Raw genomic sequence first — 16805 nt, 5'->3', positions numbered from 1 at the left:
TTGATCTCAGTTAATCGAATATGTACATAGGTTATTAGTGCCAACAGAATGCTCAGTGTGTGCTTTTCTATATATACTTCTGCTTTTAGAGTTAATTGTATTTCTATATAAAGTTTTGTATTTGCCAGACATATTAACCTCATGGGAATATTTGATGGAGTTTAACTTCCTGGTATGTTATATAATCTTCTGAAATTTAAGTATACTTGTAAATTGCATATAGTTTTTAATTTCAAATATCAGATTCTTAGGGGGAAACATTTTATCCTAGCAGATCAATAGCTTTATTAAAAGAGACAGACATAATTTATGAATTATTGATTTTCTCCAATACTTTTCTCTCCCAAACATGTGATAGAAACTGACTTTTTGAAATTTAGCTTCTGATATTTTCACCTGAATGCTTTTCAAGATTTCTTTTGAAGAAGAAGAAAATTATCTGGACTATATTAATACAAATATATGTATTACCTATTGAGATAGATCCTGAAGGCAGTCACTAATGAAATTGTAATTGATTTGTTAAGTTATTTTTCTAAATATAAGTATGGAAAGTTGCAGGTACATTGAATAGGGAAGTGGTCTTAGACTCTTGGGAAAAGTGGCTAGGTTAAAGAAAAGGTTTTACTTTTGTGTATTAGGCTGTTGACTTTTTTGTTTTATGTTCCCTAACTTCATAAACAGAATTATGTTTATAGCCATAAGCTAGGGAACAATATTAACAATTTGTATATCAAAATAAACTACTTTACTTTCATTTTCAGGCTCCTCCATTACCATCCGCCTCATCTTGATATTATTCCATGGACATTAAACATGAGACCTTTTCTGCTATTCAGGAAGTAACCCAGTTCTGCACCACTGGTTTTTGTAGCTATCTCATAAGGCTGCTGGCTGAAAACTGTGTCTATGCAACCTTCCAAGTGCGGAGTGTCAACCAACTGGATGGGGAGAGTACCGCTCCTACTCCAGGACTCTCACAAAGCTAATCAGCTGAACTTCAGAAAAATAAATAAATAATAATTTCCATGTTTTGTATATATCTGACAAAACTGGCAACACCATACAGACTACTGACTTGAAGACAACCTCTTTTATATTTCTCTATTTCTGGGCTGATGAATTTGTTTTCATCTATCTTTTCCCCTTCACAATTTTCCTTGGAAAAAAAATACTAGCCTAGCTGGTCATTTCTTTGTAAGGTAGTTAGCAATTTTAAGTCTTTCTTTGGTCAACTTTTTTTTTTTAATGTGAAAAATTAGGTAAGAAACTTTTTTACTGCTTTTATGTTTTTCTGTCTTGTTTTGAAACCATGATGGTTATACTTTTGGTTCCTAAATAAAACATTAAAAAACTTAACAGCCAAGTCACAAAGATAATGGATTGCACATAGACTAAGGAATAAACTTCAGATTTGTGATTTTTGTTTCTAATCTTGATGTAAATTTACACTATTTATAAATACATATTTATTGCTTGAAAATATTTGTGGATGGAATGCTGTTATTTTTTCCAGATTTACCTGCCATTGAAATTTTAAGGAGTTCTGTAATTTCAAACACTACTCCTATTACATTTTCTATGTGTAAATAAAACTGCTTAGCATTGTACAGAAACTTTTATTAAAATTGTTTAATGTTTAAAGAGTTTTCTATTGTTTGAGTTTTAAAAAGAATTTATGTACAGTGCCCAGTTTTTGTTCATTTTTCAAATCTGATTATATATATTTTATATATACTTATGTATGTATATATAATATATATAGAAATCTGAATATATGTATAAAGATTTAGAACTTAAATTTTTCTCGTTTAAGTTTCACATCTATGGTAGATTTTTGAGGTGTCTACTGTAAAGTATTGCTTACAAAAGTATGATTATTTTTAAAGAAATATATATGGTATGTATCTTCAAGACCTAAAATGTCAGACTGGTTTATTGTTAAGTTGCAATTACTGCAGTGACAGACCAATAAACAATTGCTGCCGAAATATAGTATAATAGTAGAAAACAAATAGTGAATGAACAAGATTTTTAAAGGAATGTTGTATTGACTTGACAAATCCTGTACATCACTTAGTAGCATTTTATATGGGAAAAGGGATTCCAGGATAAAGGGTCTATTTTAGAACACAAATAAATTAAGAGACTTATTTTTTAAAGTTAGGAAATTTTGATATTTCATGCTTTCCTGATTACATGACCATGATGGGATGGGGATCTACAAATTCCATATCACTAGTAAAATACAACAAGCTATATTAGCATTCACAAATCACTGCTAATTAACAGTGTCTAATATTAGTATTTTATTTTATAATACATCTTCATTTGTATCTCCATTTTCTGAAGCACTTGGCAAATAGTCTCCTTTTATAATATAGTTCTATGAATTTTCCAGAAGTGTTACTGAAGAAACAAAGAGTGCTTATAAGTGAAGTTTTAACACAAACACACCTACACATCCACACATGTACACACATGCACATATGACTGAAGAAATTTTATCAAGTACCCTTTCAGACAGTTTTGGAGTATGTTGTCCTTCTAGAAGCAATTTGAAGGCTGAAAGCATGTAGATGTTTTATTCAATTTAGTTAATAATTTGGTTTGCTGCTGAATACCTTTTAGCAGCAGTCATCCCATATTTATAATTTCAGACAAATAATTCCAAATGTTTAGTTATGAAATAAGTGCTTCCTGAAGTGCTGCTGAGGATGTTAACCACAGACTTTTTATTATTATTATTATTATTATTTAGTTGTAGTTGGACACAATACCTTTATTTATTTTTATGTGGTGCTGAGGATCGAACCCAGGGCCTTGCACATGCTAGGTGAGCTCTCTGCCATCGAGCCACAACCCCAGCTCCAACCAGATATTTTTAAGTGGTTTTCTTTTAAAATCTCCTATCCAGAAGTCATATAGAATAAAAGAACTCCAGACAAAACATTTTTGCAAACAAAAATTGCAAGCCAACCTCCAAAAAACAAAAATCAGAAGAAGGCTAAAGCTGTACCTAAATGTTTCTTAACCCATTCTGATGTATCTCATATAACTTGTCTTCCTTGGTTTTGTTAAGATAGTTTGTTGTCAGGAATAATTTTTTAACTGTTTGTATAGGTTAGCCCCATTAACGCAAACTCTATCCAGATGGCTTAATAATGGAACAACTTTGCATCATCACACATTGTTCAAAGAAAGGATCTAATCACACAGTGCATTTTTTAAAAAGCAGATGTCGATCCAGAGATTGAGGACTAAATTACATTCTTTTCTCACTAGCATCAGTTAAGTAGGAACTCTTTTAACTAGCATCAATACAGTAATTCCATTTGCCTAAACTATTAAAACAATGAAAAATTTTAGATTTTACTACAAAGTGTAGAAGCTAAGTCATGTCTGCAAAGTAAATTGAAAACTAGGACCTTCAAAATAAATACTAATTAGCCAAATGAAATTTAAGATCACATATCACGAATTGAGTTTAAATATATGAAATTTTAAAGTTCTGTGAGTTTTCATTTAGTGTATGTGTTTATGCTGAATGAATAGTATGTGATCCCTCCATGCACACATCTAAAATGGGAGATTGATGTATATTTATGCAAAACCTACAGGTAGCAAGAAGGAGGGGTAATAACTACATTTCAGCATGGGTTACATTATCACACCTGACAGGGCAAGAAGATTTGGGAATTTGGAAGTAGTGTTAAAGGTATGGTGGAAGACAACCAGCGAGGTAGGAAGGAGCTAAGGTTGGAAAGCTCTCTGCCATAAGAGATGTTTAGACTTAACCCTCTAATTATTATGAAACCATCTGCTGAATTTAAGCAAAAGAAGAGCATTGAATTGTAGTTGCTTTGCTGACTCTCTTAACCATTCCATCTGTCCTCTACATTGCTACCAGGATATTTCTAAAGCACAGAGCTCCAAGGAAGACATGATTTGGGCTTGAACTTTGGATATTGTGAAGACGGCATTAAAAGCACAGATTTGGAAGACACAAATCAAGTCTACAGGACTCATTAGATGTCTTCCAGGTAGGAGAGGGTGCTTTTACCCAGAATAGGAGATACACATGAGTTCTGGAGGCAGAAGATAATGAACTTCCTGTTGGCAATCCAGTTTGTTAAGAAGAGGTTGGATCTGTTAGTCTCGAATTAGGAGCCACCTGGTATCTGGCTGTCCATTGAGGTAAGGCTTAAAGCCAACAAGATCAGTAGCAGAGAGGTGGAACTTAGGCCCACTATGGAACATCAGCACATAAAAAGCAGATAGACTGCAAAGGAGAAGAAAACTTAAGCTGGCCAGGAGTAGTGTTAGATAGGTTAAAGCTTTTGAAAAATAACCACAGCATGCTGCAAAGATGAGGATTAAAGAGATTGCTTTGGGTTGTCTCATGAGATTTTTGGTGACATTCGTCGAAGCTCCTTCAATAGAGTTGACAACCTGATTGCTGAGATGGGAAGAGATTGAAAGATGTGAGTCAGTTTAGCCTTTCTGGGAGCTCTAGATATGAAATTATGTTGGTCTTGGTACATAGTAAACAGATAACCAATCTTAAACATTGTGCAGCATTATACTAGAATGCTCCACACAGTAGTACGTTTGTGTGTGTGTCTCCGCAAACCATGTGATGTTTCACTTTTGAGAGGAAGGCATACTTTTGACTTACGATGTTATTTATTGTAACCTGAAGATACTTCCAATGTAATGAAAACTTGTGCAAAACCCAGTACTTAATACTTTTCCTCTGTTTAATGCTTACAATAACTGAGTTAATTACTATTTTATTCCCATCTTCACAGGTAAGTAAATTGAAATAAAGGGACGTCATGTAACTTACACAGATTCACAATTTTTAAGTGGTGAAGCCAGGATTCTATTTCAGAGCCTAATTCCAAAGTACATGCTAGTGTACCTCCCACTGTAGAGAAGGAGTTACTGAGTGTTCACTCAGTAGTAACATTTGGAAGAAACTTTTATTTAAAAGAAGAAGGTGTCTTTAAACTGATAACCTGTAATTAAGTTGACCATATCTTTTATAGTACAAACCAGGACCCTTTTGAGATTGAAAGGGGGTACTAATAATTGGGTTGGGCAGCAGCCACAAAATGGTACTGTCCTGAGCAAACAAGGATGGGTAGCTGTTGAGAGCCACAGCCGAAGGGGCCCCAGCAAACTTCCAGCTGCCAGCAAACTTCCAGCTGCCGGCTCACAGCGGCCCCAGCAACATCTAGCTGATTGGCTCTTCTGCGGTGATGCTCATTGGAGATGCTCATTGAGCTGTTTCCCCGCCCTTCCAGACTGCCGGCTGATGATTGGCTTACAGCGGCCCTAGCAACATCTAGCTGATTGGCTCCTCTGCGGTGATGCTCATTGGGCTGTTTCCCTGCCCTTTCAGACCACAGAGCTGCTCATTGGGGGACTTTTTTGGCTCCGCCCACACAACCCAGCCAATAGGCCTCAAGAGCAGGAGGATGGGGGGAGGTGGTGAGGCTTGTGGTTGAGAGAGAGGCTTGTGGGAAGCCGGTGGTGGCCGTTGGGCTCTGAAGGTTTTCCTGAGGAGCTTTTTTGTTTGGCGTGTGTGGTTCTAAAAATAAAGTTCATTTCTTTTGACAAGTGGCTCCTGAATTGTGCCCAGCCAGACTGCGGCAGGTAGCATAGTGTGTTTTAAGTTAGTCTTTAGGAGAAGCATTTTGGGAGTAGTATTTGCCTCCTAACATCCTAGATTTTTGTATTAGAATGGAAAGCTACCTGCATTTAGGTACATTAAGACCCCCAAATTGGGTTTAAAGTAGTTGGTGAATCATCTTAGTGAAGATGCATACAATAAATTAGCATTAATAATAAAGGGGAAATTCCTGGGTAGTTTTTCATTTGTTTTATGCCAGGGATTTAACCCAGGGGCACCTAACCACTGAACCATATCCCCAGCCCTTATTATTATTATTATTATTTTTAATCTTGAAACAGGGTCTCACTAAATTCCTGAGGCTGGCTTTGAACTCGTGATCCTCCTGCCTCAGGCTCCTGAGCCTTGCACAACCATGCCGGGCTCCACTCGTTCTCTTGCCCCCTCCAATCTATTCCTCAATTCTCTCCCTAGCAAGCAGAGGGAGATTTTTAATACATAAATCTGCACTGAGTCTCTTGCTACAAACTCCTCTCTGCTATCCCCATGCTCTCCCAGCATGTTTTGGTTTTGTTTTTTGTGTTGTTTGTTTTGGTACTAGGGATTGACCCACGGGCACTTAACCACAAGTCACATCCCCAGCCCGATTTTTGTATTTTATTTAGAGGCAGGGTCTCACTGAGTTGCTTAGGGCCTTTTTAAGTTGCTAAGGTTGGCTTTGAACTCACGATCCTCTTGCCTCAGCCTCCCTGTTTTTTAGTCAGTGATGTCCACTGAGTTGTTCCTGTCCTAAAATTGACACTTCAGAAAGTTATGTGGGAAGAATATGAGTAAAAAGAATAATATTTATGTAAATATTATTAATATATACTTAACTCTAGATCTGTTACCAGTTTAATTTAAGGTGGGAATCTGTTTCAGCATGTTCAAAATATGATTTTTACGTGTCAACCTGAAAAAAAGGTAGTCACTCTTTTATAGGGGTTTTAAAACTATTTAGCACCATGTAGTTTACTTCCAAGTGATTGAACATGTTTACTATGAACCACAGAAAAATTCCTAATGAACATAGGACTATTCTAATGTATTTAAGTTATAACTGTGTGTGATAACTTGAAATCGATTCAAGGTATGATTAACATAAAGCAATACTCTGAAATATACCCATTTTCAAAAATGCCTAGATATGACATCTATTGGAAGAAAAGAGGAGAAAGCAAATACACTGATTTGGGGGCTTAAATAGTTAGTTGTAGTTATGCATTAATTTTAGCTCTTTGTGCTAGAATAATGTATTTGGCAGAATGGAATTAGATATGTTATCTTTAGAAAACTTGATATGTGATTTAAATGTCACTATCCTTCATTAAATGTACTTGTTGGATACAACTTTTGAGATGACTGCACATGGAGAGAAGTCTAATAAATGGAGATGAGTACTCAAATTTATGATTTACAATCAGCAAAGTTTGCTGGGTGAAGGTACTGAAAACATTGGTGTAGGGAGTGGGAGAGCAAGTTCAGAACTACAGGTGATACTGATGCCTTAAAAGTTTCAGTTAAAAGAAAAACTACTAAGTACCCAAGGTTTTGACAATACAACTACTATATACAAATCCTGGAGAGGGTTTTTTATTATACGTATTTGGGGTTTCCAACATTGAGGGGATACATACAGAGAGTGACATGGTTACTATGCAGTGAAGCAGAATACAAGTCATCTCACATGGTTACATTTTTATGTGATAAAAGCAGCTAAAATCTTTTATTCTAATTAGTTATACATGACAGAATGCACATTGACACATCATATATAAATGGAGTATAACTTCTTATTTTGGTTGTACATGATGTAGAGTCACACTGGTCCCATAGTCATATATGCATATAGGGTAATAATATCCAATTCATTCTACTCTCCTCCCTACCTACTATCCCCTCTCTTCCCTTTACTCCCTTCTACCTAATTCAAAGTAACTATTCTTTCCTAACCCACTCCCTTTATTGTGAATTAGCCCTGCATATCAGAGAAAACATTGGCCTTTGGTTTTGGGGGATTGGCTTATTTCACTTAGCATGATACTCTCCAGCTCCATCCATTTACCAGAAAATGCCATTATTTCATTGTTCTTTATAGCTGAATAATATTTCATTGTGTATATTTACCACATTTTCTTTACCATTCATCTGTTGAAGGGCACCTAGATTGGTTCCATAGTTTAGCTACTATGAGTTAAGCTGTTATAAACATTGATGTGGCTGCATCACTGTAATATACCGATTTTAAGTCCTTTGGGTATAAACAGAGGAGTGGGATAGCTGGGTCCATTGGTGGTTCCATTCCAAGTTTTCTGAGGAATCTCCATACTGCTTTTCAAAATGGTTGCAACATTTTGCAGTCCCACCAGAAATGTATAAATGTACCTTTTTTAAAATATTTTTTTTAGTTACCAGTGGACCTTTATTTTTATTATATGCAATGCTGAGAATCAAACCCAGTGCCTCACACATACTAAGCAAATGTTCTACCACTGAGCCACAACCCTAGCCCTGAGTGTTCCTTTTCCCTCATAGCCTCACCAACATTTATCGTTGCTTGTATTCTTGATAATTGTCATTCTGACTAGAGTGAGATGAAATCTCAGTGTAGTTTTGATTTGCATTTCTGTAATTGCTAGAGATGTTGTACATTTTTTTCATATGTTTGTTGATCAATTGTATTTCTTCTGTGAAGTGTCTGTTCAGTTCCTTAGCCCATTTATTGATTGGGTTATTTGTTTTGGGAGTGTTAAGTTTTTTGAGATCCTTACATATCCTGGAGATTAATGCTCTATTTGAGGTGCCTGTAGTAAAGATTTTCTCCCATTCTGTAGGCTCTCTTTTCTTATTATTGTTTTCTTTGCTGAGAAGAAGCTTTTTAGTTGGAATCCATGCCACTAGAACAGAGACCCTGCACCTAATAGAAATAGCACAAGAAAAGAATCAACAAGTGGAATTGATTCAAACCAAAATCTTAATCCCTAATATAGTACCATTTTATTAACTGTTGTCCTCATGATTTCTAGATCTGTTCATCTTTCATGTCTGCTGTTTTGTGTCTTTTGACCTATTCTCTTCATTTCCTCTTTCCCCACCCACTCATGGTTACCACTGTTTCATTCTCTGTATTAAAATATGGATCATTTTACACATTATTCCATCATAAATCATTCCAAATCAGATGTGGTTTGTAGTCTGTGATTTAGAATTCCTTTGTAAGACTCCATCTGTTTCTCCAGAAAAGGTCAGTGTGCTGAAATTTCCATGAATAAGAGACTATTGAAGAGCTGGTTGTGAACAATATGTAATCCGCTAGTTAATCTTGAAAGGCTACAAAACCTGATTGTTAGGCTTGCTTCTGCCTCCCTCTAATTCCCTCTCATTTCTTGTTTTTGTCTTATCTTTTCATTCCCTCTTTCGTCCCATTTCAACTGTTTAATTATTCCCATTAATCATAACATAATTTAATTAAAGTTTTTGTTTAAGCCTGTTATTTTAATTTTTATAAACTTTGTATTAAAATATAATATGCATGAAGTGTATAGATCATAAGCATACACTTTGCTGGATTATTTGAAAGACAGCACCCATGTAACCACCAGCCATGCAAAGAAATAGAATATTACCAACACCCCAGGAGCCCCTTTGTCCATCTTTCCTATTATTACATGCTCCCTCCTCCTAAAGGTAACCATCATCCTGGCCTTTAACACCATAGATTACTTTTGCCATTTTTGAAGTTTATGTACCAAGTGTATTCATTTGTTTCTGGCTCTTTCACATTTACTTCCTCTTTCACATTCCATGGACAGACATTTTTATTTTGTTATCATCATTGAACCATTTAAAAGTTGGTTGTAGATTTTATGACACTTTGTTCCCTAAATATTCAATGTGCATTGTTTAAAAATCTAAAATCTAAAAATTGCCATTACATATGTCATCTATGAATTAGTAATTTGGGTTCAAATTGGAATGCCCTCAGTTTTGCCCAAAGACATCTATTAACTTTTTTTTAGAGTCAAGATCCAATCAAAATGGATACATTGAATTTTTATTTTATTTAGTCTTTTAAATCACTACTATCCTTTCCTTATTTTTATGAAATTGATTTGAATCCCAAACAATGTCTTTTAGAGACAGACTGGCCTGCATTCCCTATGTGTCTGATTGTTTCTGCATGGTATCATTTGTCGCGACCCCTTGCCCGCAAGGAAGACGCAACTCAGGAATCTTCTTTCAGCAGTTTATTCAGGCCCTTGATATTTCTTCTTCTCCCTCTCTGATGCCCCTCCCAGCCTTAATAAAGCATCCCAAGCCCCAATGCAAAGCTGCCGCGTGGAGCTTTCTCACAGGGTGGTGAAAAATCATGTGCCAACTTTCCCAGATAAGAAGTTGTTTGTCACAGACCACAGCGGAGCCAGCGCCATCTTGTAATGGCGACCATAATCTGCAGAAACGGCAGAAGCGGCTCACCACAGTTCCCCCTTTTCTGTTTTCTTAAAACAATACAGGCGAGAGTAGAGGTCCTATCCCACTGTGCAGAAGTGGCTGCATAGTATGGCTCAGTCCTAAGGAGGGCCCTTCCCCAGATCTGAGGCCATATCAGCCGACGCCTTTTTTCGTGGGGCGGGGCGTGAACGCGTCTAACCCGCATGCAATAGGACATGCTCTCCTTGAGGTCCACGTCAAGGATCACTCAAGTGCAGTGCCTTGCCTCGCATCCTGTATCGTGACGATGGTGGACGAAGGGGGATAGCTGAGGCTGAACTGTGGCTGTTTATAATGACAAACAAGTTGACAGCACCCTGAAAGAAAGGCACGGACTTTAAGGCGATAGAAAAGCACTAGTGTGGAAACCCATCTGCGTGCAATGGCAGTAAGACCGGCAGAGTGCAAGGGCTTTCCAACACTAAGAGAATAACAAGGAAAGTCATGTCGATCCCAGTGCAATGTTATAATAACTTGGGGTGTAACGACCATGACAAAGGTTTACTGCTTAAGATGCGCAAGCCAGACTTGAGGCGAGTTGCCATTTTCTAAAGCTGCAAGAGCTTGTATGATCATAGCCTTTTCTTGTGCATGGCGAGTTTTAAGGCGACAGAGAAGCCACAAACAGAGTACAACACTGAAGCAACACATTGCACCAAAAATGCCCACTCCCACCCACTCTTTGAAGAAGGAAAAAGCAGAAGATATCCAATCGGTGAATTGACCCAAAGTCACGGGATCGACACGGGTACTGTTCAAGACAGCTATCTGGGTTAGTTGAGACTGGATCATGTTTTCTGCTTCCATGGACCAGGTTCCGGATGGATACTCCCCGATGATGTGGGAGGCATTTCTGGAATCATAAAATCTGACAGAGGTTATACATAAATGTGCACGTTGATCAACACAACCCAAATGTACTAGGTCAGACAATTCCTCAACTTGAGCTTGAAGCAGATCTATCCTTTGATTAGCAGCCAGAATCCCAGATAAAATGTGTTGATTAATTCTACTTTGAGATTCAAGTATGGTGGATGTTTGTTGAATAACCTGATTAATAGTGGCAGCAGTTTGTACCTGGCTGGCCATGGCTACTCCAGCTGTAACTGCTGCAGCAGCAGACACCGCCACAGCTGTCACTATAGCTGCCGTAATTCCAAAATCTCTACGGGCTCTAATCAGTTCAACAATAGGAAAAGACTCTGGATCTGCAGTAACCGGGATCGGGACAAAGGTTGGAAATTTCATAACCATTGCCATAGTCCAGGAGCCATTCCAACACTCAGACAAATAACAGGTAATATTAGAACAATTAAGCATCCCCTGTAATGTAACATTAGCCAAAAGAAACAGGAACAGAGATTGGAGACAGACTGCTGCGGAGGGTAATGTAGCATTAGATAATTGTGAATTATTTGCAGAAATTTTAAGCCTCCTACCTCGCTCCGAGTCTTGGGTACTGCCAGAAACATTAAACAGCCAACTTTGGACTCCTAATATTTCCCTGGGGAAACACAAGCGCGGACTAGACTAGCCCAATCTGAAGGAGTCATGCAAAATCTAGTAAGTCCCTCCACCTGAGTGAGAGTGAAAGCGGCATCTATGCCATAAGTGCGGACAGATTCTGCCAAGGTTTTAATTATCTTAAAGTCTAAAGGCTCATGATATCTTCCCCTGTTATTGTCCTGAAATACAGGGTATGCAAGTCCCATATCTGTATTAACTGTCCTCCAAACTTGTGCATGAAAAGATCTCCCGGAACCTTGGCTCCCCCCACATACGGAGGTGGGGCAATCGGCACCATATCTTCTTCTAGATATTCTACCTCCTCCTCCTCAGAGTTTTGTTGACCGATGTTAACTCCCTTCCCCTTCTTACAGTAGGCCTGCATGCCCTGTGTCTCCTTTTTCTTCTTTTTCATTTTTATCTTATGTAGTTGTTGTAACAATATATCAAGGTCCTCAGAACTCTCTGAGTCGCTTGTGTTCTCAGGCGTTTTTAATTCGGTCAAGTCTGGGTAGAGCCTTCTCCTATTTTTATCTTCAGGCTCTTTTGCCTTCTCACTACTGTTACTTTTAATACTCTCTGCCACTTCACTACATGATCCTTCAGATTTTTCCTCATGCAATTGCTCAAGAATAGCTTGACCCTCTCTCACAGCTTCCTGGCATTTACCATCTGTAAGGCAACCACGGACCATTTTCCAAAGGGGTATCACCCCACCCTCTAATATGCCCTGCTCAGAAGCAAAGTCAAGATCTTTGCCTAATTTATCCCAACTAGGCACAGTAAGGCTGCCCGAAAATGCAAACCACGGTGCAGCGATATCTATCTTCTGTAAAAATCTCTGTAAAGTACTATGTTTCACTTCCAGTCCCTTGGAACGTAACAGGCCATCTAGGGCCAGGAGAAGCGGACTTGAAGATGCGGCACCCATGACACAACAACAAAGGAAGCACAAAAAACAGAAAGCGAAAGTAGAAGCGAAAGTACACAGTGCAGCTGCAATAAAATGTAAGGCTCTCTCTTTCATTACAGAGGAGCTGCCCCGCTTTGGTCGCGGATCCCACTTACTAGGGACTAACCCCGCTTTGATCGCGGATCCCACTTACCTGGGACTAACCGGTGCACCACCCCTGACTGCTGAAAGTTCTGGTTCCCGGGTCTCGGCACCACTTGTCGCGACCCCTTGCCCGCAAGGAAGACGCAACTCAGGAATCTTCTTTCAGCAGTTTATTCAGGCCCTTGATATTTCTTCTTCTCCCTCTCTGATGCCCCTCCCAGCCTTAATAAAGCATCCCAAGCCCCAATGCAAAGCTGCCGCGTGGAGCTTTCTCACAGGGTGGTGAAAAATCATGTGCCAACTTTCCCAGATAAGAAGTTGTTTGTCACAGACCACAGCGGAGCCAGCGCCATCTTGTAATGGCGACCATAATCTGCAGAAACGGCAGAAGCGGCTCACCACAATCATTAACTTAGGTGATATTAAATAACATAAATGATGTTGTGGTCCATCAGGAAGCATGTTATGTCAGATCACCTCTTTATGGTTCTGTTTAATCATTTGGTTAAGATAGAGACCACCAGATATTTCCACCATAAAGGTACATTTTTCACTTATTATTACTAAGTAATCTGTAGGGGAAATATTTTTCCACCATGCAAATATTCTGTTCTCAACAATATTTTGTTTCATATGGCCATTTTTTTCAAAAATATTTTGTTTTAGTTATAGTTGGACACAGTAGCTTTATTTTATTTTTATGTGGTGCTGAGAATTGAACCCAGCCCGCACATGCTAGACCAGCACTCTACCACTGAGCCACAACCCCAGCTCCCACTGGCCATTTTTTAATGAATTTGGGGATTGAAAGTGCTAATTTGCTGACTGTCATTTTGGCTGTGCTAACTAGTACTCTGTTCTAAAGAAGTGTCTTTTTTTCTTTTTTGACTTTTTCTCTGAGTAAGAACTCATGGATTTTTCAGGCTTTTACAATTAATTATAGTCATTTTTCTTATCACATGCTCAAATAGTTTCAAGCTGACTCCTATGTCCTTCTGATGCACCTATAGTAAGTCTGTCAGCTCTTGTTGCATTCTGGAACAATAAGGTGTCCCAGGGTCACGTCTCACTTTCTGTTTACCCTGTCTCAGCCCTGGAATCAGCTGTTTCTCAAAGAACCTCATTTTCTTTCAGTGTAAAAACATATTTAAAACCCAGACCTGAGTGCTAAGTCTTTGTATTGCTACCGTGATATCATTGTTTCTAAATCTTCTTTGTAGACAGCTACTATTTTTTAAAAATTGAGTTCATACTGATGTTACCAGTTCACATTTAATATTATAGGTTTTTTTTAACCTTTTATATTTCTTTTCACCCTCTTAGATGCAAAGTCTTAGTCTCTGATAACATTAATATATTTTATTTGCTCTATCATACAATAGAGCAAATAAAATATATTTGAAATGCAGTACCTGATATTATTACTAACTATACATCTACTGATGTTTGAGATTTCTCTGCAATTATTTGTTGGTTATAATAAATACCACAAAAACTTTATGCTCAAAATTCATTAAATTTTTCTTTTGTTTTTATATTGCCAATTTGATTTACATTTAAGTTCTCTCTTTGTTTTATGTTTTGTTTCAAGTATTTTCTTTTGCTTTAGCTTTATTTTCAAAATATATGACATTTACATGGTTCAAAATGTAAAACTATACACCTCTGTATCTTCAAGTTAAGGAAACCACTGGACTCTATTTGGGTTCTATTGTCCTGGGCTGTGGCCTAGAAACTCTCCAAGCAATAAGGTTGTGTGATTGTTAAGTCTGTCTTCATTCATTTTCCTTTTCTCAGTGATCACTGTCTTGTGATACATATTTTCCAATGTCTGAAAATCATTGCTGTATAAATTTTGTCTAGTTTTTTTGCTTGTTTAAGACAAGAGGATAAATAAATCTTGTTATTCAATACTTGCTAGAAGCAGAATCTGTTTTCTACTGGTGCATTATGATGATACATAATAGTGAGATTCATTATACCATATTTGTAAATTTGCATAACATAATTTGATCAATCTAATTTCCTACTTACCTTCTTATTCGTTACCCTATCCTCCTTCCCTTCCATTTGCTTGTTCTACTGATCTCCCTCCTATTTTTATTATTATTTTAATTAATGTATTATAATTATATATAAAAGTGGGATTCTTTGTACTGTATTTTTTTAAAGAGAGAGAGAGAATTTTTTAATATTGTTTAGTTTTTGGCAGACACAACATCTTTGTTTGTATGTGGTGCTGAGGATCGAACCTGGGCCGCACGCATGCCAGGCGAGCGTGCTACCGCTTGAGCCACATCCCCAGCCCTTTGTTCTGTATTTATACGTGGACATAGCATAATTTGGTGAGCTTTATTCTTCAATACTTCCCCATGCCATCCCTTCCTCCCTTCTTATCCTCTTTCTCTACTCCCTTCTATTTTGTGAGATCCCCTTTTTATTCCTTTTTCTCCCGTTTCTCTCTAACTTACGCTATGTATCCATATAAATATACCAGAGTGAATGAGAGAAAACAGAAAAAGTCCCCTTGACTTTCTGAGTCTGCCTTATTTAACTTAACATGATGTTATCCAGTTCCATCTATTTACCATCAAATGTCATAATTTCATCCTTCTTTATGACTGGGTAATACTATATAGTGTATATATACCACATTTTCTTTATCCATTCATCTATTGAAGGAAGGGAACTTGAGCTCATTCCATAACTTGGCTATAGTGAATTGTACTACTATAAACATTGATGTGGCTGTATCACTATAGTATGCTGATTTTAGTTCTTTTGGATAAATGGCAAGGAGTGGGATTGCTGGGTCATATGATGGTTCCATTCCTAGTCTTTTGAAGAATCTTGATACTGCTTTCCAAAGTGGTTGTACTAATTTGCCATTTTACCAACAGTGTGTAAGTGTACATCCCCCCATTCTTGCCAGCAATATGGTTTTATTAGTGCATTATATTTATACATAATAGTTGGGCTTATTTTGACATAATCATACATGCATGGAATTTAATTTACTCCATTTTAGTCCCCAGTGTTCTCCTTTCCCTCCCCTTAATCCTCTTTATTCTACTGGTCTTCCTTTTGTTTACTTATCTACTTATTCAAACCTTGATTTTCTGAGTCTGGATTATTTCACTTAGCATGGTGTTCTCTAATTCCATTAATTTTCCTGCAAATGCAATAATTTTATTCTTCTGTATGGTTGAGTAAAACTTCTGTGTGTGTGTGTGTGTGTGTGTATCACATTCTCTTAATTTTTTCTTCTATTGACAGACATCTAGGCTGGTTCCATAACTTGGCTATTTGTGAATTGCACAGCTATAAACATTAGTATACATATAGTATGATAGTATGCTGATTTTAGTTCTTTTGGCTAAATACTCAGGAATGGGAGAACTGGATCATGTGATGGTTCCATTCCTAGTTTTTTGAGGAATCTCCATACTGCTTTCCAGAGTGGTTGTACTAATTTGCCGTCCCACCAACAATGTATGACTGTACCTTTTCCCCCACATCCCTGCCAGCATTTATTATTATTTTAATTCTTGATAATTGCCATTCTGACTGAAATGAGATGAAATCTCAATGTAGTTTTGGTTTGCATTTCCCTGATTGCTAGGGATGTTGAACATTTTTCTTTGCATATATTGGTCATTTGTGTTTCTTCTTTTGAAAAATATATGTTTAGTTCATTTGCCCATTTATTGATTGGGTTGTTTTTCTGGTGTTAAATGTTTTGAGTATATTGGATATTAATTTACTGTCAGTAAAGATTTTCTCCCATTCTGCAGGTTCTCTCTTTATGCTTTTGGAGCCAATAAAAATATTTTAAAATTGATTATGGTGAGGTTTGTCTAACTGTGAATATACAAATTGTTCCCAACATACAATGGCTTAACTTATGATTTTTAAACTTTATCATGGTATAAAAGCAATATGCATTGAGTATATATTGTACTTTTTGATTTTTGATTCCCCCTAGGCTAACAATTTGCTGTATTATACTGGAAGCTGCAGCTCCTACTTAGCAGCATAATCACAAGGGTAAACAACCAATATTCTACAGTGTAC

The 16805-nt window shown here is 37.2% G+C and overlaps 1 protein-coding gene across 7 annotated transcripts in view; it reads left to right on the top strand.

The window, feature by feature from the left end:
- Kdm6a (lysine demethylase 6A) overlaps window positions 1-1644 on the top strand; it is a 256255-nt gene extending 254611 nt beyond the window's left edge. For all 7 annotated transcript variants that reach the window (XM_046420182.2, XM_058571463.1, XM_046420179.2 and 4 more), the window contains one exon: window positions 765-1644. In XM_046420182.2, coding sequence (XP_046276138.1) covers window positions 765-846 — 82 coding nt within the window. In that variant the 3' untranslated portion in view covers window positions 847-1644. The remainder of the gene's footprint in view (window positions 1-764) is intronic.
- The last annotated feature ends 15161 nt before the right edge of the window (window positions 1645-16805 follow it).

Source organism: Marmota monax, unplaced genomic scaffold, assembly GCF_021218885.2.
Source record: "Marmota monax isolate L192 unplaced genomic scaffold, Marmota_monax_Labrador192_F-V1.1 WCK01_AAM20220418_F8-fsc00225, whole genome shotgun sequence".
NCBI lineage: Eukaryota > Metazoa > Chordata > Mammalia > Rodentia > Sciuridae > Marmota > Marmota monax.
This window is presented reverse-complemented; position numbering and strand designations above follow the sequence as displayed.